The sequence below is a fragment of the Podarcis filfolensis genome (genome assembly GCF_964270895.1).
Source record: "Podarcis filfolensis genome assembly, chromosome: 6".
Taxonomy (NCBI): Eukaryota; Metazoa; Chordata; class Lepidosauria; order Squamata; family Lacertidae; genus Podarcis; species Podarcis filfolensis.
Window position 1 is genome coordinate 22,973,730 of NC_139609.1, and position 25,402 is coordinate 22,999,131.

A 25,402-nucleotide genomic window follows, 5' to 3' on the forward strand; every position below is an offset into this window, starting at 1 on the left:
TGTCCAAACCGTGAGGTCAGGATCTTTTATTAAAAAAAGCAAGAAACAGATTCTCTCGACCTTAGCTGCCCAGTCCTTTGCTTTAAGTTGTTTACAAAGAGGGGGGGGTGGACTTCCTTTTTAGCCCCTTCCCGCTCGTTCCAAATCCAAGATAAGAAATTTTTTAAAGTTCCAATCTCCGTATTACTCACGGGTTGATGTTTTAGGATCCAATCACTCTTAGAAGAAGTTGGCGCTCTCTGTCAATGGCTTGCGGCTTCACTCCGTAGACGAGGGAGTACTCTCAGCACCACGCCTTACCCTGCCTCCGTTCCGAAGCCTTTAAAAAGGCTCCGTCGCGGATTGGGGGGCGCAAATGGTGCCCGCCGAGTCTCTGTGTTCACAGGCATCCGCGCCTGTGATTTTAAGGGTCCCCGCTTCGCCGCAGCGGCCAGACCCAGACGCTACGGAGCCGATTCCCTCCGGAGCTCGGAGGGAATCCGCCATTAAACAGTGGCACCAACCCGGAAGTCCAACATTTGTAAACTTCCATTCATAGGATTAAGTTAGATTGTTTGTTTAGGTACCATGATAACTGACTACCCCATTTGGAAATGTGTCACTGACATGAGTGCAAAGTGGGGAGTGAGAGAAGGATGGAATGTTGCTGTGTGTCTTATGTGTTGTATGCTATTGGCTGAGGGTGGAATGTGACAGGTAGAACACCTGGTTTTTTTTGTGTGTGTGTGTGCGCGCAATGTGACAGCTGGGTTCTGGAGGGTGATGCTATTTTCCCATGGTAAACCCTGCTCTATTTGACTCACAATAAAAGTTTATATATAATTCACTAACATAACAAAAAGTCATATAAACCATAGGTGAATGACAACATCTCTTAATAAATGTACAATAGAATGAAGCCATCCACTGATGATGAGGAAGACGACGATAATGATAAAAATAACAATATTGCCATCTTCGTTGGTGGATTGCATATTTATTAACAAGTGATGTTTTCTTTATACTATTATTTTCATTCTTATAAGTTAGATTCCCTGCCACCCTTCACAACACCACTCCAGGGTGGTTTACAACAATTTAAAAATGCAGTATCAAAAATAAGTAAAACAGGTCTAACCATACAAGAATATATACGAGGTATCAGAGAAAAAAATACTGCATCTCTGAAACTAAATCTTGATATCAGGATTTCTTGAATGAAGCCAAGCTTCTGTCAATTGACCATACTGCAAAAGGGAGAATGTGTTTCAAAGCATGACCCAGCCATCATTCAATGGATGAAAAGACAGTACAGTTGAGGTTTAAAGAAAAAGCACTTCTTAGGCCATGAATCTTCCCAGAACTACATTCCATCATCCCGACAAAAAGAAGGACCTGGCTTCCAATTTCAAAACATTCTGCTCTTTGTTATTTAACTTTAAAAAGGTAAAGCAGCCCTGACAGTTAAGTCCAGTTGCGAACGACTCTGGGGTTGTGGTGCTCATCTCACTTTACTGGCCGAGGGAGCAGGCATTTGTCCGCAGACAGTTTTTCTGGGTCATGTGGCCAGCATGACTAAGCCGCTTCTGGTGAAACCAGAGCAGCGCACAGAAACGCCGTTTACCTTCCCGCTGGAGCGATACCTATTTATCTACTTGCACTTTGCCGTGCTTTTGAACTGCTAGGTTGGCAAGAGCAGGAACCAAGCAACAGGAGCTCACCCCATTGGGGGGATTCGAACCGCTGACCTTCCAATCAGCAAGCCCTGGGCTCAGTGGTTTAGACCACAGCACCACCCACGCTTTACGTGAACCAAATTGTCATACTTTTTTCTTCCTATCACCTTGCCCACAGGGTATTTAACTGTAGCCACCATTACATTTGACTGCTGCTTTTATTCACTACAGTCAATGAGATGTTGTCCCCTGGCTTTAATGTCCTGGTGCAGACATAACATTGCTCAGTTGCTTAACCATCCATGGTTAAGGGATAGGGAGTATACCATGGGAACAGAGCCTCCCTGGGAACACAAAATGGCCGCTGAAGATGTGGCACAGAAATCGTGCAAGGAATAAATTGTGTGGGCATTTCTCACTCTTTTTCAGTTTTGGAGCTAACTATGGTTACTACAGACAGCATCTTTAAAAGCAGAGACATCACCTTTTAAGATACTAGACAGCATCTTAAAAAGCAGAGACATCACCTTGCTGGCAAAGGTCCGTATAGTTAAAGCTATGGTTTTCCCAGTAGTAATGTATGGAAGTGATAGCTGGACCATAAAGAAGGCTGATCGCCGAAGAATTGATGCTTTTGAATTATGGTGCTGGAGGAGACTCTTGAGAGTCCCATGGACTGCAAGAAGATCAAACCTCTCCATTCTGAAGGAAATCAGCTCTGGGTGCTCACTGGAAGGACAAATCCTGAAGCTGAGGCTCCAATACTTTGGCCACCTCATGAGAAGAGAAGACTCCCTGGAAAAGACCCTGATGTTGGGAAAGATGGAGGGCACAAGGAGAAGGGGACGACAGAGGACCAGATGGTTGGACAGTGTTCTCGAAGCTACCAGCATGAGTTTAACCAAACTGTGGGAGGCAGTGGAAGACAGGAGTGCGTGGCGTGCTCTGGTCCATGGGGTCACGAAGTCGGACATGACTAAACGACTAAACAACAACAATGGTTACTATAACATGTGGGCCATTTAACCCCCAAGCAAGGCACAATAGGCAAACCCATTTCAAACCATGGTAGCAGCCTTTCATCTGATCCCAAGTACGCTTGGTGAAAACACAGTGGCACATGTAGTACTAACCCTAGTTTGTTTTGAAACTATTTTGAAATACCTGTGTGACATGATGGGGTGGGGAAACACGTAAGCTCACTGATACCCACAGTCTTATGCATGGTTATCTAAGAAGGAGACAAAAGTTTATGTGCCCACTATTAGGTCAAACGTATCGGCTGCCTCTGGCAGCTGATTTTATGTGTTGCTGTAGAGCAGGATGTTGCTAGTTATTTAATTTATTGATTAAAAAGGGATGAGACATTTGTAAGATTTTCTGCCTCAGGTGCCAAAATAATATGCTCAGTCTTTAGTTCCATGCATTCTGATGGGGGAGGGGGTGTCATTTGCTCTTCTGCCTTAGGTGGCAAAATGTCTAGAGCCAGCCTTGCATGTCTGTAATAGTGCCATTTAAAAATCTCATCCCAGAGATGAACAACTGCAAACATAGTCCTTTCTTCATATTTAAATATACATATTTTATTTTATTTTAAAAAATAAATTGATTTATTTGGATTAAAATTTTATAGTCACATGCTCAACATACAACATAAAAACAACATTCCAAGAAATCTCTTGGACTTCCTTCCTCCCATTTGTGGGTCCTATTGTTAATCATTTCCTCCTGAATCTTTTATAATAATCCAAATCTTTAATCTCTTCATTGTATCCAAAATTCATCTTTAAACTACAAGTGATATTCCAATCCTACTAACCATTTTAACTGTTTACAATGGTCTTTAAGATAATTTATAAATTTCCCCCATTCCTTATTAAAATAAGGAATTCCTGATTTCTGATATTTTAAATGCCCCAGCTTCTCTCAAGATCCTTTTTAAACATTTAGTTTGACAGGTTTTAACCACAAAGAGCAGTTTCACAATATCAGAATAAGGTTGAAAACATGTTGGGTTCCGAGTGACACATTAGTCAGAGAGGTGTGGACGTTTCATTCAGGAATTTGTAAAGGATGAATCCCTGAAACATTCCTGGGGCATGCTCAGCTAGACTTGAAGAAGAAGAAGAAGAAGAAGAAGAAGAAGAAGAAGAAGAAGAGGAGGAGGAGGAGTTTGGATTTGATATCCCGCTTTATCACTACCCTAAGGAGTCTCAAAGCGGCTAACAATCTCCTTTTCCCTTCCTCCCCCACAACAAACACTCTGTGAGGTGAGTGGGGCTGAGAGACTTCAAAGAAGTGTGACTAGCCCAAGGTCACCCAGCAGCTGCATGTGGAGGAGCGGGGAAGCGAACCCGGTTCACCAGATTATGAGTCTACCGCTCTTAACCACTGCACCACACTGGCCCTCTGAAGTGAACGAGAGGCAGGTGGAAGGGATGGTGAGATAATGGCAGAGAGGAAAGGTCGCCACAGGACAGCCACCCTTCCCTACTAAAACAAACAAACATGGAGCGAAGTCAAGAAAGGTGATCTCCGATTAGCACAGAATATACCTTCTCTCTCTCTCTCTGACCCAACAAAGGGCACACCTTTCTCAGACACCTCCATTCTCACTTTCCCTAGCTAAACCTTACCTTTTGGATTGCAACCAAGATTTAGTCGCTCACTTGCCTTGTTCATGTGCCAGTTTAAACCCTAGTTACACAAAACTATGGTTTAAATATGAATGTACAGTGTGCCAGGGTGTGGTACTGAAAGAGCAGGTGCTTCACTCCTCCCCTGTTTCTTCTGTCACTGCACTGCTAGGGACCAAACCATGGTCTGACACAGCATTAAGTCCAAACCAAGACTCGTGGTTCATTTCCCCACCCCCAAACAAACCATGAGCGATGAGCCAGTGCTCTAAGCTTGGTTACAGCTTGTAGTTTGTTGGTGACAGAAATAAGCCAGGGGCCAGAGTTAGGACATAATGCAGCAGGAGGAGCAGGGGAGGGGTGAAGCATTCACAAATTAACAGTTAAACCATGGTTAACCATGGTATTTATGGTCAACCATGGTATTTATGGTCTAAAAAGACACATGACTGTATGAATCATCACAGAAAAATCCACAGGTGTTAGGAGCCCAGTTGGTAGGCTGGGTTGCCTGTAGATGTGGTGGCACAGATGACCCGTTTGCTCTCTTTGACATTAAGTTCTGCACCCCTTGCCCATTCTGGTACCTTAACGTGGCACTGAATTTAAATTAAGGTGCATATCTGACTGAGCATAGGCCACCTTACTTAAGAGGTCATTAGATGATTAGATGCATAATGCATGAAATGCATAATACATACAATCTAGTTGGGGCTGTATATATTAGACTTTAACTTATCATAAACCGCATTGAAAACTCTTTCAGAATTGAACAATTAATTTAATAACACATGAAGCTCCCTTATACTGAATCAAGAAAGGGATATAAAGGAGGTAGCACCAAAAGACCAGAGGGAACAGAAGAACAGGCAAAACCTCAGAAAGGTGCTGAAAGATATCTCTGTCCGTAACTATAGTCTAAGTGGGAGAAAAGTGCTCAGTGCATTTTGGTTGATCAAAACCTGCACCAGAGACACAAGATTCAGGTTTCTCCTAAGGTTGCAGGACTGTGCTTCCTGCTGTTCTCCAAGCCTCCATCAGGTCTTGGCTGAAGGTGAGGCCCAAATTGCACTATACACTTAAAGCAGCATCAAACAGTTATGGCTTCCCCCAAGGAATCCTGGGAACTATAGCTTGTTCAGGGTGCTGAAAGTTGTTGAGCAGACATAGGCAAACTCAGCCCTCCAGATGTTTTGGGACTACAACTCCCATCATCCCTAGCTAACAGGATCAGTGGTCAGGGATAATGGGAGCTGTAGTCCCTAAACATCCGGAGGGCCGAGTTTGCCTATGCCTGTTGTTGAGAAACCTCTATCCCCCCCCCACTGAGCTAAAATTATTACAGTAGTTTAACAATCAATCCCTCTTTCCAGGGAACTCTGATCAGGGGTGTAGCATGGGGGATGCCAGCGAGCAACCCAGCCAGATGGGCAGGATATTATTATTATTATTATTATTATTATTATTATTATTATTATACACTTCAATCTCTAATCCTCCTGACCCACAGAATCATGCAGCTCGTATGTGATCACAGGTTTTCATTAGGTAATATTGTATTGCATTATTAAGCTTTTCAAGTTTTTAACACTTGATTGTGAGCCACCCAGAGTGGCTGGGGAAACTCAGCCAGATGGGTGGGGGTATAAATAATAAATTATTATTATTATTATTATTATTATTATTATTATTATTATTATTCAAGTTTTATACTGGGCCAATATGTTCTAAGTTAAATCTTCCCTAAATATAATTTATTTAGGAGTGGAGAATGTATTTCAGCCAGAGGTCCAAATTCCCTTGTGGCCAGTATCCTAGAGAGAGGGGGCACATGTCAGTGGTCGGCAGGGCCAGAGGCAAAAAAGTAGGTGGAACCAATAGGTGTTGCTCTTACCTTTTTATAGTGGTCTACCTTCCACGGGTGGCACTGTGGGTTAAACCACAGAGCCTAGGACTTGCCGATCAGAAGGTCGGCAGTTCGAATCCCTGCGACGGGGTGAGCCCCCGTTGCTAGGTCCCTGCTCCTGCCAACCTAGCAGTTCAAAAGCACATCAAAGTGCAAGTAGATAAATAGGTACCACTCCGGCGGGAAGGTAAACGGCGTTTCCGTGCGCTGCTGTGGTTCGCCAGGAGCGGCTTAGTCATGCTGGCCACATGACCTGGAAGCTGTACTCCGGCTCCCTTGGCCAATAAAGCGAGATGATCGCCGCAATCCCAAAGTCATCCGCGACTGGACCTAATGGTCAGGGGTCCCTTTACCTTTTATTACCTTCTGCCCACATGAAATTCAGAGGTTTCTGTGTGCACAGCTCTGTATATTCCATCCAGGAAAGCATTATCCCAAAGACATGTTCCGGCCAGATGAAAGCAGCTAAGAAGGGTGCAGAGCAGGATGAATAAGGGGTGTAGTCTGCAGAGGGGGCTTCACCTAGTGAGAGTCTCAAGCACCAAATACAGAAGTGTGTGGTTGTGTGGCTCATTGGTCCCCCATTCTGGAGTGTCCTGGATTCATTCCTTTATAGATGCTTTGTGTTGCCTTTGGATGTTTCAGCGAAGAACTGCCTCCATCGATTAACGCTTCTTTAATGTTCTGAGGGGATCTTAGCTTTTATTGGGAAACCACAACACAGAAGAAAACCTAATGGCTTCTTTTACCGATGCCCATTTCTACTGGTCCTGAAGGATGAACTTAAGCGATGGGAGGAAGACATTTTGGCGGGGGTATATGCTAAAGAATATGATTACTTAATTAGCGGCATCTATTAACTCCGTGCTATATGTAAGCTGATGTGGAGCTTAACAGCGGTGTTATTAATCATGTCTTAATGTAAAAGCGTAACGCACACGCTGCTTTGTAATGTTCTTTCCAAATAGTCCCTGTGGGAATCACAACTTTATTTCATTAAAATGCCTCCCTGCTGTTAATTGATCTTAGGAAAATGCGAACAAATTAACTATGCTTTGAGAGGCTCGGGTGTAAATTTTCTAAGCTCGCGCACTTCGGTGCTGCGGATTAAGAATGCTATGGATCACTCTTCCCCACTGCGATGAACAGCGGGCAATGCTCTGGCGTTGCTGACCTGGTTTAATTAATAACACTTGGGTAATACGTTTTGCGTGCCAAAGGTTAAAGAAAGGGAAAAGATTGTTTGCAAACCGTAGTGTTTTTCATGCCAGCTGGGACACAGTAGGAATTTGGGTCACGGGCAATTAATTGCAAGTTTTAATGACTCCTCTTGTGTGAAACAAATGCTATTCTTTAGCAGGGATGATTGATGAATATTAAGCTCAGTTGATTTTGGAAAGATTAAAGTGCTCAGTATTTTGTTTAAAAGTGCACAAAAGACCCAGGGTAGTAATATATATAATTTTCTCTCTATATTAACAAATATTATGGGGGGGACCATATATTTTCTCCCCTGCATGTGGTTTTCTGTGAATAAGTACATTAAAGAAAGCATCATCAATAAAAGGAGGAAAAAAGATTTGGTCGCATTAAGTAGTTATCGCTATCCTCAGGGAAGTGCATTTGCATAGTCTGAGAGTACACTTTTTAAACACCTTTTAAGAAACCTCTAACTAGTATAATTATTGGTCAGTTGACACAAAGCTATAAAGTTCACCAATGTAACAAAGTAGTATCTAAATTTAAACCCATGCCCCTGATTCAACTATGCTGAGCCTGTTCCTCAGATACCGTAAATGAAAAACCACATGTGTAGGTCATCCTCAGCCCTGTCTGGCTGTTGGGGCTATGCATATAGAAACCCAGTTATAAAATTAATCATAGCTTCAACCAGCTTTTAGAGGAGAGAATGGGGAAGCAGCACTAATCGTTCCTCCCAATTCTTTCTGCCTCCAAGAAGTGGACTGATGCTATTTGCGTGGGGGGGCATGGCCTCGGGCACAAAATTCTGAGGTTGTGCAACTACGCACCCCCATGCAGGTGCCAGCTTCCATGGGGATGCCTGCCCCACCCCGGCAAAGGTGGCAGAACAGCCCAGGCCCACGGTGAACAAGCACATACAGAGGTATGTGAGCAAAGAGCGGCCCCGGCACAGCATGGAACGGGTCTCCTCTTTGTGGGCATGGTGGGGGATTATGTCCACCAAGGGCTGTGCCAGCTGGCCAGGCTCCCCCCTGTGCAGGCAGGCGGTGTAACATGGCCCCACTTGGCTCTTGTGGTGGTGGAGCACTCCAGTCGTGTCAGCAGCTTGCCTGCCCTGGGCACCAGCAACCCATGCTACACTGCTGAACATACCCTCCAAAATTCCTCAGGTGAAAATAGGGACATTTCTCATCCCCCCTCCAACTAACCCTCCTTGACTCCCCATTTTTTGCTTCCCCCCTCCACAGAGCATCTCCTATCGAAAGAAGGGTAAGTGCCACGACCACTTCACCAATGGGACACGGCCTGAGAAAACCTCTTAATCCCAAACTTATTCTATTTTATTCTTTGGTAGAAATACAAAAAAGAAAAACACACACCAAGAAATAAATTGTAGAAAAGGGCAAGATTAGACACAGATGAACAAAGTATTATTTTTTCCCCATAACCAAGACCCCTTGCACTCTGCTACCCCTTTCTTCCTGCCCCTCAGAGCCAGCGTATCACATAGGGCTGGGTCTTGGTGGCAGGAACCTCTCTTCCTCCTTGCCCACTCTCCAGCAGCTGCTATGAACTGCCCAAGGGAGGAGGCCAGCAGCGGCAGCCATGGAGAGGCAATGGGATGCTTCCTCGCAGTCACAGCTGCCGCTCAGAACAAGCTCCTCCCCCTCCCCGAGGTTAGTAGTGGCAGCACTGGCAGGGGACATAGGGACATTTCGGGATCAAATCAGAAGCTGGGATAGCTTTCATAATTCCAGGACTGTTCCTGGAAAGTCGGGACACTTGGAGAGTATGCAAGTATCTTACTGAGGTTATAAGCATGCAACTCTTTCTGTTTTTTGCCCTGGAATGGGCATTCCAGTTCTTACCATATGGATGCTAATATAAATCCCAAAAGTGAACAGAGACCATTTCATATAGATTAGATAATGTATCTTTCATACTTCTCTAAATCTAATTAAATTTGTCAATTTCTTTTGTACATAACTGAATCATTTTTATTATTTTTAAATTTTTTTGGAATCAAATATGACTCCTGTCCATACTTTCCCATTTACTAGTCATTTGCCTGGCAATCCTATGGCAATAAAAACTGCTACAAGTCTGTGTTTTTCCCCTATAAGCAATCCCTCATTCTAGTTAAGCAATGCTCAGTTGGGAGAGCATGAGACTCTTAATCTCAAAGTCATGAGTTCAAGCCCCATGTTGGGCAAAAAGATTCTTGCATGGCAGGGGGTTGGACCAGATGACCCTCACAGTCCCTTCAACTCTCCAGTTCTGTGATTCTATGAATGATAGCTCTGGATTTAACGGCATGTCATAACCCAAGGTTAGATTAAACTACGGTGCTTCCTTCCAGAAGATCACAACCTTTACATGTAAGAAATACTTACATATGGGTGTATTAATCACAGAGCTGAAAGAAAAACCTGGGAAAGAAATGCACACACATTCAAATTCACAAACATTCAGCCACAGCATCTCTTTCTCTGAAATAGTCAATTGGAACTGAGTCTTGGCCTTGGTCCAGTGAAACCCAAATCCAACTGTGTGGCTCTAGGCATGTCAGATCAGAAAATGATACCTCCTTCCAATTGTGGCCTCCACCTTTCTAAATTAATTACTTATTACACATCTGTATCTAATCCATCACAAGACACCCCTAAAGACCACAGGGTTGAGTATATCAGCTTATTTAGATTTTTCTTTTTCTTTTTGAGAAGCTGACTGTGCTGTGCAGGTGGCAGGCAAACATTTGCATGGGATGTGCAGGTTGGCAGTGGTACCCTGCTTTCAGTTTAACAGCTAGACCGCTAGATGGAAGCAGAGCTGGACAGCCTGTGGCTCTAGGGCCTTCAGCAACCATCAGCCTAATTTTCTGTAGCCTGCAGCTTAATTTCAAAAGCCTTCTACACGTGATCAGTTCAGACTTGAGGCAAGAGCAGCCTGTGCCTCCTATGGCAGGCTACTGGAAAGGGAAAGAGAGAAAAAGAGAAAGGTGGAGCTGATAGGAACCGTAATCTAACATCATCTGAAAGGCCTTCTATGATTGCTTTACCTGGAATGAAAGCATACTCAAAAGGGTCTTCCATTTTTTGAGAGGCCTCTCAGGTCTGTTCTCACTTCCTGTGTGCTCTCAAAACTGCAGTCTGAAGCTCCACACCAGACTCACAGTTCTGACTTTATCTTTCAATGCTCTGCAGAATTTTAAAGTCTGCTTTCCTTTCTGTCCATTGCTGACAAGCCTACTGCTGCAGGAGTTTCAGTGAAAAAAACAACAATCAATTATTAAGGCCATGGATAGAAGGGTTTTGCATGGTGACAGAACAAACAGATTGGAATAGTTTGCTTTAGACGGAGGGAGGAGAGGAGGAGGAGATGTGATCAAAGTGCACACAAAGCAGCAAATGACATTAAGAAGGTGGATCGGGAACTTTTGATATCGGGGAAAAGCCAACATTAAATAATGTCAAAAGTGTCAGATTCAAAACAGATGAAAGGACATTTTGATTTGAGCCTGTTATGGCAGTCATCGCCATTGGCCATCCTTTCTGTTTCCCTGACTTCACAGAGCAGAGGGTAAGTCGCGTATTGTTATATGTGTTGTACCTTTTTCAAAAGGTGTTTCAATGGGAACATCACGAAGGCTGATCGTGTTTTGCTGTGGATCTGTCCGTGTCAGTTATGACTACCAATGAACTCATGGGATTTCTTCAGTAAACATGCCACGTGTTTTCACCCTGGTGATATTAACCAACCACTCAAAATTGGGGTAATAAAACCAACCAATACTTCCTCACCTTTACTCTTCTGAAACCCGGCCCGGTCAGCTGTGTTGTGAGCTTTGCAGAGGGATGAAGAAATCATGCTCAGAGACTTGTTGAATCTGTAACCACTTTGGACTGGGATATGTGTGCTAGAGAATGGAGAACAGAGAATTATGTGGAGCGGTTCATGGGTCTGTTAAAAGAGAAGTATCAAATGCAGCATGAAATAACTCATTCCATCAGCTTGTGCAATGGAGCCGGCCCCTCCTGTCCCTGTGTATTCCCCTCTTCAAATCTGCTCTAGAGGACTGGAGCAGGGTGGGGGAAATGGACCCAGAACAGATTATGTGGGTGTGCATAGGGAGGAGAAGGGTAAAAATTGGGTGGATGATGCCCTAACAATCCAGTCTTCACAGACAGTGGCCTTATGAGGATGGTCACTGCAGTGGCGTAGCGTGGGTTGTCAGCACCCGGGGCAAGGCAAGTAATTTGCACCCCCTAACCCGTGGATTTGCGCCCCCTAACCCGTGGATTTGCGCCCTCTAACCCTAACCCCCAGATGTTGCGCCCGGTGCGGCCGCCCCCCCTGCACCCCCCACGCTACGCCACTGGGTCACTGCAGTCATTCAAGTGGCTAAATTGGCATAGGGTTAGAGCTGCACACCTTCTGACTATTCATGTACGCGACGACAGCAACGAGGATACTACTGGCCCAGAGATGGAAAGAAGACAAGGTTCCAACCAGAGACGAATGGCTAATGAAGATGATGGACTATGCCGAAATGGTGAAATCGACTGCAAAAATCGGAGACCAGGAAGAGAAGAATTTTAAGCAGGAATGGGGAAAATTTATAATGTATTTAAGAGAACACTTTAAACAACTAAAAACTTTGGCAGGATTTGAGTCATGCTTGTAATGCATGAAAAACCATGGGAAAATGGATTACTTTTTCTTTCTTTTTTTACAAATTAGAGAAAATAAGATAAGCAGTTGGGGGGAAAAGATTGATAATGGTAACTATGAAAGGGCAGAGGGAGGTCAAAGGATTTGGAGAATCCTAAATGAAGAAGTGAATGGTGTGTTTGAATTTAAATTTGTTATGTAAAATTTACACACACACACACACATATATATATGAGCTGCACACCTTCCCCCAAAACCCTTCGAAAACCCTTATTCTTAACTATTCTGGTTCCTGGCACTCAAAGCCCATTCCTGCAAACTGTTCATGCCCTTCAACATATGCAAGGCTGGGAGAGAGAAATGGTGGCTGCAACAGAACCCCCAGTTTGGCATTGGTTGAATCTCTATGCAAGTGCATGGCTTTCAGTCTTTGTGGTCCTCAACCATAAGATCTGCTGTTTCAAAATGGAGGAAAATAAGAACACGACCATATCTGGGGAGCAGGACAAGGACAAGTAGAGAGGTGGACACTGGGCTGCTTCAACATCCAATGAATATCCAGAGTGACTCTCAAGATAGTGAGAAGAGGCCAAGAGAAGAAAAACCAACAACAAAAGTAAGTGTGCATAGATTTGCAGATGAATAAAGCCATTGAAATTTTTGGCTGGCTCATGCGTACAAGCAGTAGAAGACTCATGGCAAAGCTGGGAGCAGTGTCTGCATAGAACACCCACCACAGCTATTTCAGAGAAAACACGATAATTAATGTATAATGTCAATTTTACAAGTTTCTTGGGGGGAAATGATGGAAAGCAAAATTAATCTGCTTTCCATGGGCGGGGGGGGGGGGGGATAAACAGAAAGGAGGCAAGTTAGCTCTGTTAGTTTATATTTTCTTCTTTTTTATCAAACTGCACAAAGTTTGAGGGATTTCTCTCTCTCTTAAAATTAAGTTTGCCATTCTGGGCATCTTCCTATCTGTGGCACATGCTGTTCCTTCTACGGAGAAGCTGGCTCTATAACTAAAAGAAGGAAGAAGGAAGCCAGGCGGGCAAGCCAAGAGCTTGCAAAGAGCTCTGGCACCTCCAGGCTTTCCACAGCACCGTTAATGTCTTGCTTTCCGCCCAAAAGTGCACTGTAGAGGAAATAAATGTGTAATTATATTTCCAAGACAATCCACTTGTAGGTGAATTTATTGGGTGCAATATAAATCAAAGTGAGCGTCTTTAACAAGCGTTTTCGTTACCGACTTGTGGCTAAAAGAGATAAACAAATATGCTAATGGCCCTTCTGAGGTGCATTTTGATCAAATGTTTCTGGAAGCAAAGCATGCGCTCCTCGGATATTGAGCGATCGGTCCCGTCCTCCCATGAGATGTGTGGCTGCTGCATTGAAAGGGGTTCAGGAGAAGGTTACGAGACACTCCTGGTGGAGGAAAATGAGGGGGTTTGCCATCTTTTGCTATCCCCTGCAGCAAAGCTACTCTGGAATACTCTGGAAGGCTGTGGGACCATCTAGAAGGGAGGGGCTATAGGGAAAAGGAGGAACAGATTAAAATCACCCCTCCTTCCCTATGACAGGGGCCTCTGCAGGATTTCAGTTCCTTCTCTGAATGAAAGGAACACTGGATCCATCCCATTATCTGTAGTAGTAGTAATAATAATAATAATAATAATAATAATAATAATAATAATAATAATATATTTTTATTTATACCCCGCCCTCCCCAGCCAAGGCCGGGCTCAGAGCGGCTTACAAGCAATAATAAAAACAAGATGAATGATTACAACTTAAAAACAAAAATAAAATACAACATCAAAATAATGGAACATTAAAATATTAAAATGTAGCCTCATCGCAGGAGGAGAAGGAAAAGAAAAAAGAAAGAGAGGGAGGGAGGGAATCAAATTGGCTCCAAGCCAAAGGCCAGGCGGAACAACTCTGTCTTACAGGCCCTGCGGAAAGAAATCAGATCCTGCAGGGCCCTGGTCTCATGAGGCAGAGCGTTCCACCAGGCTGGAGCCAGAGTTGAAAAGGCCCTGGCTCTGGTTGAAGCCAATCTAACTTCCTTATCTGTAGGAAGGTATTGTTAGCTATTTGTGAGGAACCTTGTCAGGGACACGTCCATCAGAGAGGAATCTCCAGAGGAAGAGGAATTGGCTGCACCTGAGTCTCCACCTCCAGAGAGGAGAAATTGGCTGCTGTCAGGTGTGCGTGCAGGAGCCAGGCCCTGTGACCAATAGGACTTTGCAGGACTGGGGCCTTCCTAAGTTTGTTCTGAAGAGGCAAGGCGCAGCCTCACAGGTGAGGCCGATTGGTAACTCACAGCACCTGGTGGCAAGAGCTGGGAAGGGATATAAGGTCAGCATTTCCCTTCAGTTCTTTGCCACAGCAACTTGTTTCCTGCCTTGCTGCGTTTGGCTTCTTGCTTCCTGATCCTTGAACCTCGGCTTCGTGACTCCTTGCTTCTTGATTCTCAGACCCTTGACTTCCTGACTCCTGGCTTCTGGACCCCCGTTCCTGCTCCCACCCCGCCATCTTGCCCCCGGTCCTGACTTCCCCTGTCGGGACTTTGATCGCCCGTGAACCGGGCCGTGACATCTGCACCTGAGTCTCCAAGAAGTAGGAGGTGATCACACAGGGCCCCCGGACGTTTGACGGTCTATTGACCCTGTGCCACCACTCTAATTGCGTTCTTTGCTGCTACCAACCCGTTTCTCACGGGTACACACGGAGTCCAGTCAGTTGGTAACATTAACAAATAGTCAAGTTTTTTATAGGCATGAACAAGCTTATGGTTTCAGTTAATTTTTCTTGGCAGTTTCTTAATCTTAGTTCCTTAACTGTCTTATTTGTTCCTAACAACTTCAAACTGCTTATCCCAACTATCTATCTATCTGACTCCACCTAACCATTCCTCTCACTCTCTCATCACACAACTCAACCAACCCACAGACTATTCCTCCCTCCTCCTTCTTCAACTCCCAACTCTCAACTGACTCTCACACAACTCCCCCTCTAACCCTAACTCTTCCTATCAGTTTCCACTGTCCAATCACATCACACTCATTTTAACCCTTTCCTTATGACCCACCTAGGAGGCAAATGCCACATGGAGCAAGTGATTAGAGCAGAGGTGGGGGAAGATGTGGCGTATATCTGGCCTCGGGAGGGGTCAGAAGCCAGTCGAGTCAACTGACTGGCGGCAAAGGATGAGTTGTGGAAGCTTGCTGTAAGCCTGTTATTGAGAAATAAACCTCAGCTACTTAAACTGCCAGCGTTCCGTGTCTTGTTTTGGAGAAGTGCTAAACCTGACAAACATATATGCCTTACAGAAATAGTTTTCTGTTTACTTGTCAGGCTGGCAACAGGTGTTATTTGCAAACTCTTCCAGACAGCATCTGCAGGAAGTCCCCACACCTCTCACGTTAACAGTCAAGGCAGAATGCACAGAATATAGCCAGCCAACCACAGGAGCCAACTCTTGGGGGCTGAGAGGACTTCAGCCCCCCAATAAAATATCTGAGGGGGCTGGGCTCCCCAAAGTTGGTGGGCATTGCTATTTAAATGGTGTGTGTGTGCACTGTGTCATGTGATCAATTATGTAGGGTGGGTCTTACCTGGCCCTACAGAGGGGATGTGGATGGCGCTGAGCTTCTTGGGATTGCCAATCGGAAGGTCGGTGATTTGAATCCATGTGATGGGGTGAGCTCCTGTTGCTCTGTCCCAACTCCTGCCAACCTAGCAGATCGAAAGCACGGCAGTGCAAGTAGATAATTAGGCACCGCTGCGGCGGGAAGGTCGTTCTGGTTTCCGTTATGGTGTTCCGTTGTGCCAGAAGCAGTTTAGTCATGCTGGCCACATGAGTCATGCTGGTCACATGACCCGGAAAGCTGTCTGTGGACAAATGCTGGCTCCCTTGGCCTGAAAGCAAGATGAGCACCACAACCCCATAGTCACCTTTGGCTGGACTTAACCGTCCAGGGGTCCTTTACCTTTTTTTTTTTAACCTGGGCCTCCCCAATATTTTATTCCTGTTGGCACCCCTGCAACCAACTCCTAACTGCCAACTGCCAACTGCCAATTGCCAACTGCCACCTCTTTTCCCTAATGTCATCTATTCTACAGATACTAACAGGTACATGTAGTACTGTTGCTTACGTTTGCCCTCCCAGCATTCTACCTGGTTTCTTTGAGAAATTTTCTGAATAAAAAATACTCTAAGTTACTTCCTGCTCCCTTGAGATGTTTGTGCATATTGTATATGTAAGACAACCTACACTTGGGCTCCAATTCATCATTCGTGGCATTCATGTGATGTAGGTATAATTGGTTTAATTAAGGCTAATGATCATCTACCATTGCTGAATAGGAACCCCAGATGGTATATGCCATATGGCATGCCCACAGTGAGAGGTGTCTTCAGAAAAACACCAGAGCAGGGACAGAGTGGGTTGCCAGGGTGGGGGTGGGGGGAGGTGGTCAAACAAGCCAGAAAACAATTGTGGATTAAACTGGAAAATCCTTGATTCAGAGCAATTGTTGATTATCATAAAACTGGGACGCATGTTGGAAAATAAAAGAGAAGCAACATTTGCTTTGTTTGTTGCATTGCCATTAGTCTCCTATTTCTCGGCTTTCCCTGAAGAGGTTGACAGGGCATTTGGAGCCCCATTCACCAAGCAAAGCACTTTGCACAACATTAATTAGGATAATTTGACAGTATCCTAGGACCAAAATCTCCTGTGACTGGGTAGCAAAAAAAATGACAAAAAATATTTATATTTTAATCTACCCAGGTATAACAGAGGATCACATCAGCCTTTGCAGAATTGGAAGGATTTGAAGGGACTGTAAGTTAGCTGAAAAGTTTAGGTCTTCCATGTTGCAACCGTCTAGATTTTGCTACTGATGAGAGTTTTACAACAGTGTTGGGAGGTAGGCAGGGTTGGAAGAAAATGGGCTAAGTATTCAGGGATAGGAGACAAATGAGTGCTGAATGCCCCCCTCCAATGTATTTAAGGCACCAGAGGATCCTGGGTTCAAACCTACAGACCTTACACCTATAGTAGTGTAGCAGAACTAAGCTGAAATTAGTTGCCATTTTTTTGAGAATCTATTTCCCAGCACTGCAAAGTAAGAGAGGGAGGGAGGGAGAGGGGGCAGGGTCAATTAGGGCTAAAATTCAAGAAGGAAAAGGATGCAGATACAGCAGCCAGGAGAAACACTGTTATTAAACAGGGTTAAAAAGAAATAAAGAAAAGATGACTATTTATGCAATTTAAGTGCTACAGGGAAGCATTTCTGTCTCGGTAAATAGCTATTTTTGATTTGAAAAACAAATTGAGAAATAGCGTACTAGTTTCCTTGGACAAGATGTTTATATATTTGTTAAATTTATAACCTGCCCTTCCCCATATTTAAAACGTTTATAAACATTAAGAAGATCTAACAACAGTTACATACTCTCAGAGGTGATAGTTTCAAGGCTCCCAGGAGCAATCTTTTTCAGCCATTGAAAGCATTGTTGAAAAGAGATGTTTTTAACTTCCTCCTGGCAAGGCATTCCGCAAATGAGGAACCACAACTGAGAAGGCCCTGTCACAGCTCAGCACCAACCAAAGTACACAATGGTGGCAATGTAAACTACTATCTCAGGTCAAATTCATACTGTGCATGTTTTATTTGAGCCAAAATTTAGTAACGCCGTGCGGCACTAACTATATTAGCTGTTTCATTCCCAGATTTCAATGCATGTGAATGCCTTATTAGTTTTCTCTCACTTTTCTTTGTGGGAATACACAAAATATTCAACGTTGCTTGAATTGCAGCTGCCTGATAATTTATGAGCGCTTTGGTTGGAAACATCAATTTCTTCATTTTAGGAATGCTAAGGAAGAATTCTCTTGTCCAGGAGAGTGACTTGATCAATATTAATTGGCTCCGTGAACTGGTTTCTAGAAAGGAAATTCAACGTCCCAGTGGGATTATGGCATTAATTTTCCCTGTGAAAACACACATTAGGTAATATTACTCAAATAAATTCCACACACACACTGTCAGACGTAGCGTGGTCCAAAGAAAAGCTCTAGCACTGTCTTTTATGTCACTAATATTGTAGCGGACCAGGTTCCAATGAGCGGAGGTCAATACAGCATCTGTCTTTTTTTATCTTTCATACCTACTCATGCATACTGTGAAGCTATTTCAGGAATCTCTGGGGTATAGCATAAGCTGGGATTTAATGGCTTGGAACCTACCGCTTCAAGAGATATTTTGACAAGCTGCTAGCCTGTAGCACCTTATTCATCTCCCTCCCCCTCCGTCCTTCACAGAGGGGAACTAAATTGGCAGCAGATTTTACATGCCAACTTAACATCTCTCCTTTGTAGAGATCCTCCAATTGAAAACTGGTGATGTGCATAATTGAGCAACTGTAGACTTTGCAAGAGCCATTCTCCCCTTTTATTGTATTACAGACACCTGCAGTGCTTCCTAATATGAGCTTACAGAACTACAACACACATGGAGAGACAGTGGAGAGGCAAGGAGGGACTTTGCTTCCTATAGGTAGCTAGATCTTCACTGTAGTAGTTAGAGCAACCTTTCTCAACCTGTGGGTCTCCAGATGTTGTTGAACTACAACTCCCATCACCCCTAGCTAGCAAGGCCAGAGCTCAGGGATGATGGGAGTTGTAGTCCAACAACATCTGGGGACCCACAGGTTGAGAACCACTGGGTTAGAGTTTCAGACTAGATCCTGGGAGACCAGGGTTCAAATCCCCACTCAGCCATGAAGCTCACCTGAGGCCAGTCACAGTCTCTCAGGATTGTTGTGGGGTTAAGTTATGAGGGGGGAAACTATTTATGCCACCTCGAGCTCCTTAGAGAAAGAGGTGAGATATAAATGCAGCAAAGGAATAAAAGGAAAAAAATCAAACTCCTATTTCCAACTAGATCCAACATTGCAGAAACAAAGCAAGAAAAACAGATTTCCTAAGAAAATCGAACTTTGCATATCCAGATTTAATGGTAACAATTCAGCTACATGCAAAGGTTGGAAGCACGTATTTTCACAAGAATTCCTACTGTATATAATTCTTTTTTTCCCTTTTTCTTTTTTGTCTCCTTGTTTGCATCCAGAACAAAGTGGAGTTTGAAGATGGTGCATGGGAGGTGTTTTTGCTCTCGGAAAAATAGTTTATTTAAAACAAGAATAGTGGTTGCATACTGTACACAAACTATGTGTGATTTCAAAACATATTCTCGTGTTCTACTTCCTTGCCCCACCCTTCATCCCTGAGAGCCTTCACAAGGGAGCTACTTCCAGGAGAACTTTCTAAGGGGTGTCCTGGCCTTTGGGGTTAAGGTTTTAACAATTGGGGAAGGAGTTACTAGGTACTAATGTCATCAGCCCTGGGGCTATTTAGGGATGCTAACTTACTGGATATTTTTCCTGACCGATTGGTGAACCTTATGCTTAAATTTTGAGGTATGCTAAATATACTGTTAATTGTTGTTAGTGTCCTGTTGTATTGTGTGTCGTCATTGGTAGATAATTTATTTGCAATCAATGGAGACTTATAACATTTTATAACAATTAATATTAATAAAAATTCACATTAATACAAGTGAAACACAGAAATGTATTAATGCTATTTTCTTTAAACTCGGTTCTTCTTTCTCTGGAGGTTAAAGGAACACCAAAAGGCTATTCATAGAATCATAGAATTACAGCGTTGGAAGGGACCACGAGAGTCAGCTAGTCAAAGCTTATGCAATGTGTAGGGATGATCGCTGGGTGCGGAGCACACTCCCCACCCGCAGGCAGCCTCAGCTGCCTGCACGCGTGACCTCTCACAGATAAAGCCACAGCTATCTGAACATTTTGCCCTCTCTCTAACCTTTTGCAGTCTCAGTAGTCTGCGGTGTCCTATCTGTAACCTTTGTCTCTGAGACCTTTGTCTCCTTCGTCATACACTGTGCAAGGGGAAAATGACCCGGTGGAAACAGGTGCCAAAATAGCTTTGTACCACCCAACAATCTCGGGACTGGAAGATGTGTAAAGGTCACAGCCCAAAATGTATCTGCCTGGGTTTGCATATTGTGTCAATAAAAGGAGCCTCCACAAAGCTGGCCGGCAGCTTGCTTGCAGTTCACCTGTTCAGCTCACCTGCATTATCAACTCCTGCCTCATGTCCTTCACTTCAGCAATGCAGGAATATTTTGCCCAATGTGGGGCTTGAACCCATGACCCTCAAATTAAGAGTCTCATGCTCTACCAACTGAGCTATTGCCAAATGATCATATGCAGTCTTATTAAACAAGCAGCATCAGGATATGATTTAGTAGCACTATGTGAGAGGGTTTACAACAGAGCACTATGCCATTGTTAATGCCCGCCCATTACCCCACATTGGTAGAAAGAAAGAGAGGTGGGGAAAAGCCTCTCCTCCTCACAGAGGGGAGGTATTGTGAGTGGGAACCATTCCCATGGCAGCAGGGGGCCATGTTCGGCCCCCTGTGTCATCTCCCGGCTGCCGTGCCACTCCCTTGGCTGGCCAGCCAATAGGGCTGGTCTGGGGGAGGGGCTTAGCTGCATTCAAGTGGCCACGGCAGCCTCCACACCTCATTCAGCCCTCGGAAGACGACGGATCACCCGCCCACCTGCCCTTTAGGCTAGGTTCATGTTTCTGACCTTGCTATGGACTTTGGTTGGTCATCTTGGTTGCCCAGGGGCCTGGTAGGAGTTTTTGTCAATTTGGCTAATTGGCACCAGCCTCTTGCTTTTTCACCTACCTCGTAGCAATTTGTTACAACTTTTCCTGTACTGGTGGTTAGGCATTGGAATATGTGTTGTGCGTTGGTGGGCGGGGTTTGGCCATCACCTACCCCGCCCCTTGTAGGGTATTCTGTTAAAGGAATCCAGCGGTCGTGGATCCTGTCTGATGCCCTGTTGGTGGCTAGGGCCATGGCACGACCCCCGGTGACATCAGGGGAAGCTTCCAGTTGCATTTGCATCAACAAGCTCCTCCCACTGTTTGTTAACCTTAAAAAGACCCCCCACTGTGCAGGTGGGGTCATGTATAGGTTGTTTTATCCAATGCCTAAGCCAATACCACTCACATGCTGTAACCAATAAAAGTTGTGGCCTTTTTCAGCCCATTAACCTAAATTCTTGCGTCTTATTTACCACCACGCGGGTTAGGTTCCTTGACTCACAAAACTTGTAAAAAGAAAAAAAGAAAAGAGTTTTGCTGCTAAGAGGCTTCCACTGCCAGCTTTATTTTGTCTCATGGTAGTGGAGGAAAGATGGCCATTGCTGCATTTGTTTGCAATTGATAACATGATGGGCACTATATTTTCTGGATGTCTGTCTGTGTTCACCATCTCCCCCCATCTCTCACACATTGCTCCCAAATGACTCAACCTCTAAGGCATAAAGGGTGATTCCAAGCTGGGAGCTGTCCAGCACCTTGGTGCTGAATTTTTTTTAAAGGTGCTCTTTTAGTTTAAAGGTGGCCGAGATATGGACATCAAAAGCTGATCCTCCAAGGGCATGTAGGTCCTAGCATCTGTGTGAGCATGCCTCACAATCATGCCAGCCTTGTATGTAAGTCTGTCTTAAAAAAAATCTAATATAGATGGTTGCGTTTCAGGTTTTCTCTAATAACCAGCAGGTCAGTCATAAAGTCTGCATGTAGTTATTTCTCTAATAACAACAGATATGCACAACCCCCCAAAATGTATTATTTTTGCCTCACCTAGCTGTCTAGTCACTGAAATTTTATTTCCCCTTTAAAGTAGCGACATGTCAGAAGAACATACACTCATTCAAACAAGCGTATCAGAAAAGCCTGGGGAAAGAGTGGAGGGAAACCATTTGTAGGGGCAGGGGACATAATGTTCAATATCAAACATAAAAAATAGTCAGAAGCAACCTTGCTTAAGAATTCATCAATGTTTGTCAGCAGGAAAAAGAGGTGATTAATTTTTTTGTTCATTTTGCTAAGAGATGTATATAATTATTTTTTCCCCTTTAGCTTTGCAAGCTCATAAATATCTCCAGGCTGGTTCTCTCCCCGTTTTTGTTTCTAACCCTTTCTGATAGAAGAATTGTTTGTCGAAGCAATGCAAACTTGTGCAAATATGCATGAACTTCAATCATGCTCATGGGTTTTAGTAAGATTTAACCAACCAAGGGAGAAATGGGTTCACTAGTCTAGAACTCATGTATTTGAAGCTTTGGGGCTTGTGATCTCAAGCCTTTCTTTTCTCAGCCGCACCACACAACTGCACAACCCCACCGTGCCTGAAGCGGGAGAAAAAGGGAAGCGGGAGGGTTACAAAGCGAGAGACAGAAGCGGCCATGGGATGTTCTGGCCAGACATAATTCTCTCCACCTGGAAAGGTGCAGTATGGTTGTAAAGGTAAAGGGACCCCTGACCATTGGGTCCAGTTGTGGCTGACTCTGGGGTTGCGGCACTCATCTTGCTCTATAGGCTGAGGGAGCCAGCGTTTGTCCGCAGACAGCTTCCGGGTCATGTGGCCAGCATGACTAAGCCGCTTCTGGTGAACCAGAGCAATGCATGGAAACACCATTTACCTTCCCGCCGGAGTGGTACCTATTTATCTACTTGCACTTTGACGTGCTTTTGAACTGCTAGGTTGGCAGGAGCTGGGACCGAGCAACGGGAGCTCACCCCATCGAGGGGATTTGAACTGCCGACCTTCTGATTGGCAAGCCCTAGGCTCAGTGGTTTAGACCACAGCGCCACCTGCGTCCCTCTAGTATGGTTGTAAGTCTACCTGAAAATAATTGGGGTGGCATCCAACCCAACCTCAAGCCCTGCATCTTCACTCAATGGAAAGGTGTGTTGTAGGATGACATTTGTTGCTCTTAGGGGAAGCTATCCCAATGGCAGCACCACTGCCACTTAACTGGACAGTGCAGGGAGGAAGCAGGATGATGGTTAGTTCAGGGCTGTGTCTGTGTGCTTGTGGCAGTGCCAGACTGGCTCTGCCAGTGAACCTGGGCAAGCTCAAATTTGCCACTTTCCCACCACATCTTTGCAGTGTCAAGGTAAGCCGCAGCAATGCCACTCTTGGGAGGGCATCTCCCACTACGCTGCCTGCTCTTGAATTAGCTCCACTCCTTCTAAGTAAACAGCTTGTTTTCTTTTCTAGATGTGTTCCTCTTTCTGCATCCCAAGCCCTTATTCTCCATCCTCACGTAGATGGAAGTTGCTTATTTGAGTAGTGCACTTTTATTTGTTTTAATCCGCTTTTGGTGGTGGCTGGTGCCCTTTGGGACTAGAGGGGCAGAAGGTGGGATCAGAGCCAATGACAGGCAGAAACTATTTCTAGTTTTGTTCCCATCCTCCTCCCTGCTAAGTTGTATCAGGGCAAGACCTGAGACTAAGGAGAAGGAAGCTGACAGCCATTGTCCCTGCCTGGACTAGTTGTCATTAAGAAGGCAGGAACATGGGGGCTGGCCAAGGCCAGACTGAAGTTGGTGGGGCAGTGCCTCATTTGCCTGAATCAAGAAGTCTCCACTGCTCGTTTCCTTACAAAACCTCAAGGAGACTCACCACAAGAACCATAAAATACAACAAAACCACAATACAGGAGAGCAGACCAAGAAATAAAAACAATTAAGAAACCAGCAATCAATATTTCCTAAATCATTGTTGTCGTCATTCCCCAAGGGAGTAACAAAAGCCAGGTGGTAAAGTCCAGTCTTTAAGGCCTTTCAAAACAAAAAGTTTTTGACAATACAATGGAAGATCAATAAGGTTGAGTCCAAAGTTGAGCAGGTCAACAGAAAAGACCCTCTTCCTCAGACTAACCAGAAATTGGTTCCAATCTGAGAGGACAACCTCCATAGATCATCTTAATATGCTGACAGCTCATATGGGGTAAGGGTGTCCTTCAAGCCATTAAACTCTTTAAAGGTCAAAACCAGCACTTTGAACTGGGTCCAGAAACAAATAGGTTGTGTTGTTCCAGCCACAAAGTGACATGTTCCTGGTTGAATGGACCATGCCAGGATTAGATTGAAAAACTGTCTTCTGCTCTGCCATTTGGAGCTTGTCATCATTAATTAAATAGCCCAGAAAGCATTTACAAATAACTCATTCTTATTTTGAGGGCAGAAGGAGGAAGTTCTAAATTCAAATAATAGCACAAAAAAAGGAACTTCCAGCCTTTGTTCCTCATCCACAGGAAACAATTGTTACCTCAGTTCTTCCAGGGTTTCCCTGGGCCGCCCTTTCACTGCTCTCCTTCCAGCAGGCATCTCTCTGCTGGGTCATCCTTTTCTTGATTCTTGCCAAAACTCATGTGGTTCTTCCTATTATTGTCATCAGTTGAAGCCGCATGGGGATGTCCTTTAAAAGTTAATTTTAGATTTAAATAAACATGTGGTTTAGCACAAAGATATGCTTCAGTTCCAAAGACCTACAGCTTCCCAGTACTATAATTGATTGTTTGCCCACTTGGGAACCGAAGGTATCATATTTTCCCTTATTGAAGTGCTTTTGTGGGCATTTGTCTTCGATTAAAGCTTGATGCTATCACTTTGCTTCTACATACTTATTAGTTTCAATACAAACTCCTTCCTCGATAGGTCAGACTAGCAGCCTTCAGGTTTGCTTGTGGCTTCAACTTGTGGTGAGCTCCAGAGCTGCACATTGCAGCATCTATCTAAGGCTCGAGACCGGCCCACCTGTAAGGCAAGGTGAAGTGACTGCCTCAGGTGGCAGGTTCCACACGGCAGAAGATTCGGCTTCCAGGGAATGCATTACTGTTGTGGTGGCAGTGACAACCGCAATGCCTCCTCGGCAGCTCTCATAATGTCGCCTCTACAGTGGCCTCTCAGTGAATTGGGGGTGCTGTTGCTCACCTCTCCCCCCTAGGGAGGAAATAATGGGGGCTGCCCTCAGGGGTCTCCTGGGCTCTGAACCTGCCCAGTGTGTTTCAGAGCAGGTCCTTTCCCCTCCTATGAGAGTGTTTGATTCCCACTGGGAAATCAAGTATGGTGACGTCCTGTGTGTCACACACTGTGTAGCATTAACTATTATGGAATGTCAAGGGGAGAGGAAGAAGAGACACTGGATTTGGCTGCTGCTTCATGTTAGCAGTCATGTGGATCCCAGAATGTCTACCTCCAGTCTTTGAGGGAGAGAATAAATAACTTTATTTGTTCTCAATTTATCTTCTTTCTTAAATTTTGCATTTGTGCTTTTAAATAAAATAAAAAAATACTCTAAACAGGTTGTGGGGTGTACATGTGGGTGTGTCCATGTCTCTCTATGTGTGTTCCAGTTCAA

The 25,402-nt window shown here is 44.4% G+C and overlaps 1 protein-coding gene and 1 long non-coding RNA gene across 5 annotated transcripts in view; one reads left to right on the top strand and one right to left on the bottom strand.

Annotated features, from left to right (window-relative positions):
• LOC310765495 (uncharacterized protein) overlaps window positions 1-15,867 on the bottom strand; it is a 69,319-nt gene extending 53,452 nt beyond the window's left edge. The window contains exons 1-2 of the mRNA XM_083620525.1: window positions 15,692-15,867; window positions 11,201-11,316 (exon numbers count right to left, since the gene is read on the bottom strand). Of these exons, the coding sequence (XP_083476651.1) occupies window positions 11,201-11,316; window positions 15,692-15,768 (193 nt within the window). The 5' untranslated portion in view covers window positions 15,769-15,867. The remainder of the gene's footprint in view (window positions 1-11,200; window positions 11,317-15,691) is intronic.
• Window positions 15,868-16,016: 149 nt separating this feature from the next.
• The window catches only part of LOC310765497, a 144,925-nt gene continuing 135,539 nt past the window's right edge, over window positions 16,017-25,402 (top strand). For 3 of the 4 annotated variants that reach the window (XR_014549608.1, XR_014549609.1, XR_014549610.1), the window contains exons 1-2: window positions 16,017-16,209; window positions 16,871-16,924. This is a non-coding gene — a long non-coding RNA (uncharacterized lncRNA). The other variant, XR_014549611.1, reaches the window with a different exon arrangement.